The sequence below is a fragment of the Morone saxatilis genome, unplaced genomic scaffold (assembly GCF_004916995.1).
Source record: "Morone saxatilis isolate NCDOM2014 unplaced genomic scaffold, NCSU_SB_2.0 Contig2, whole genome shotgun sequence".
Classification (NCBI taxonomy): Eukaryota; Metazoa; Chordata; class Actinopteri; family Moronidae; genus Morone; species Morone saxatilis.
In genome coordinates this window covers 6,999,170-7,000,207 of record NW_023339762.1, presented here as the reverse complement: position 1 = coordinate 7,000,207, position 1,038 = coordinate 6,999,170, and the positions used below count along the sequence as shown (strand labels likewise).

The 1,038-nt window shown below is 33.6% G+C and overlaps 1 protein-coding gene across 1 annotated transcript in view; it reads left to right on the top strand.

Annotated features, from left to right (window-relative positions):
• The window catches only part of LOC118330763, a gene marked incomplete in the record, with an annotated part of 8,820 nt that overhangs the window by 1,859 nt on the left and 5,923 nt on the right, over window positions 1–1,038 (top strand). Inside the window, 1 exon segment of the mRNA XM_035665437.1 lies at window positions 488–566. Within this exon segment, the coding sequence (XP_035521330.1) occupies window positions 488–566 (79 nt within the window).

Below are 1,038 nucleotides of genomic sequence, written 5' to 3'. Positions count from 1 at the left end.
GGCCACTAGAGGGCAGAAAAACACCACAAAAGCTGATATATTCACAAAAAAGTGAGTGTAAACCTTTAAAAGTTTGATTTAAATAGCCTACTATGTCTGAATTGGATTAAGGCCATTACCAATTCATGTAAAAATACACTAAAACTAAACAAAACACAAAATATCAATATAAACACTTAATTAAAGATTGATCAAGAGACATTATAGTAGGTGGTGGAACTACTTTGGTCAGCAACCAACTATCATAATAACAAGTTTTGCCACATGTAAATATATTTTTTCATGTTATTTATTATTAGTTTTATGTGTAGCATTGGTATCATTTGTGCCCAATGGAGAAGAAATCGCACAATTAAATACAGGATAACATGGATGAATTTGTTGAATTTTGTTGATGAATTCAATTTGGATTTGAATTGGTTGCATGTAGCAACATGATATAAAGAATTTGTGGTAATCATTCCTAATTCTTTTGTTTATTTTCCAGATGTACCAACAGCACTCATCATTCTTGGCATCATCCTTCTGCTCCTAACAGCAGCAGGCGTTGTGTGGTATTACAAACTGTGAGTCATACTGTCAGATGTCCTGCATTGCTTAAACCACAGAAGCATATTTCTCCTTGGAAAAAAACATGTATAATAATGAATAAAAAGAATTATAATCTGATTTCATCTTGGAGGAGAGAAAGAGTTTGAAACCATGAATGGCTCTACTGTCTCTGCCATCAATTGTGACAGACTAGAGGCAACTCAAGCACTGCTATGTTTAGTTCTTAATACACAAGCTTCATACTCATACTTACTGCATGTGTACAACTTTTATTATACCTGTTGCAATACCAGAGAGAACGATCTTAGGACCTAATTTCTAATGAATTTAATATGTGTTAATATGTGCTAATATTTGTTATCCATGTGTATTGTGTTTCTAATATGATATTTTTTTCTCTCCTTTTGGAAAAGGAATATTTTCACCTTTTGTCCTCAGGGGCAGCAGAAGGACGACATAGAGACAGAGATGTGGAAGCACACCGAC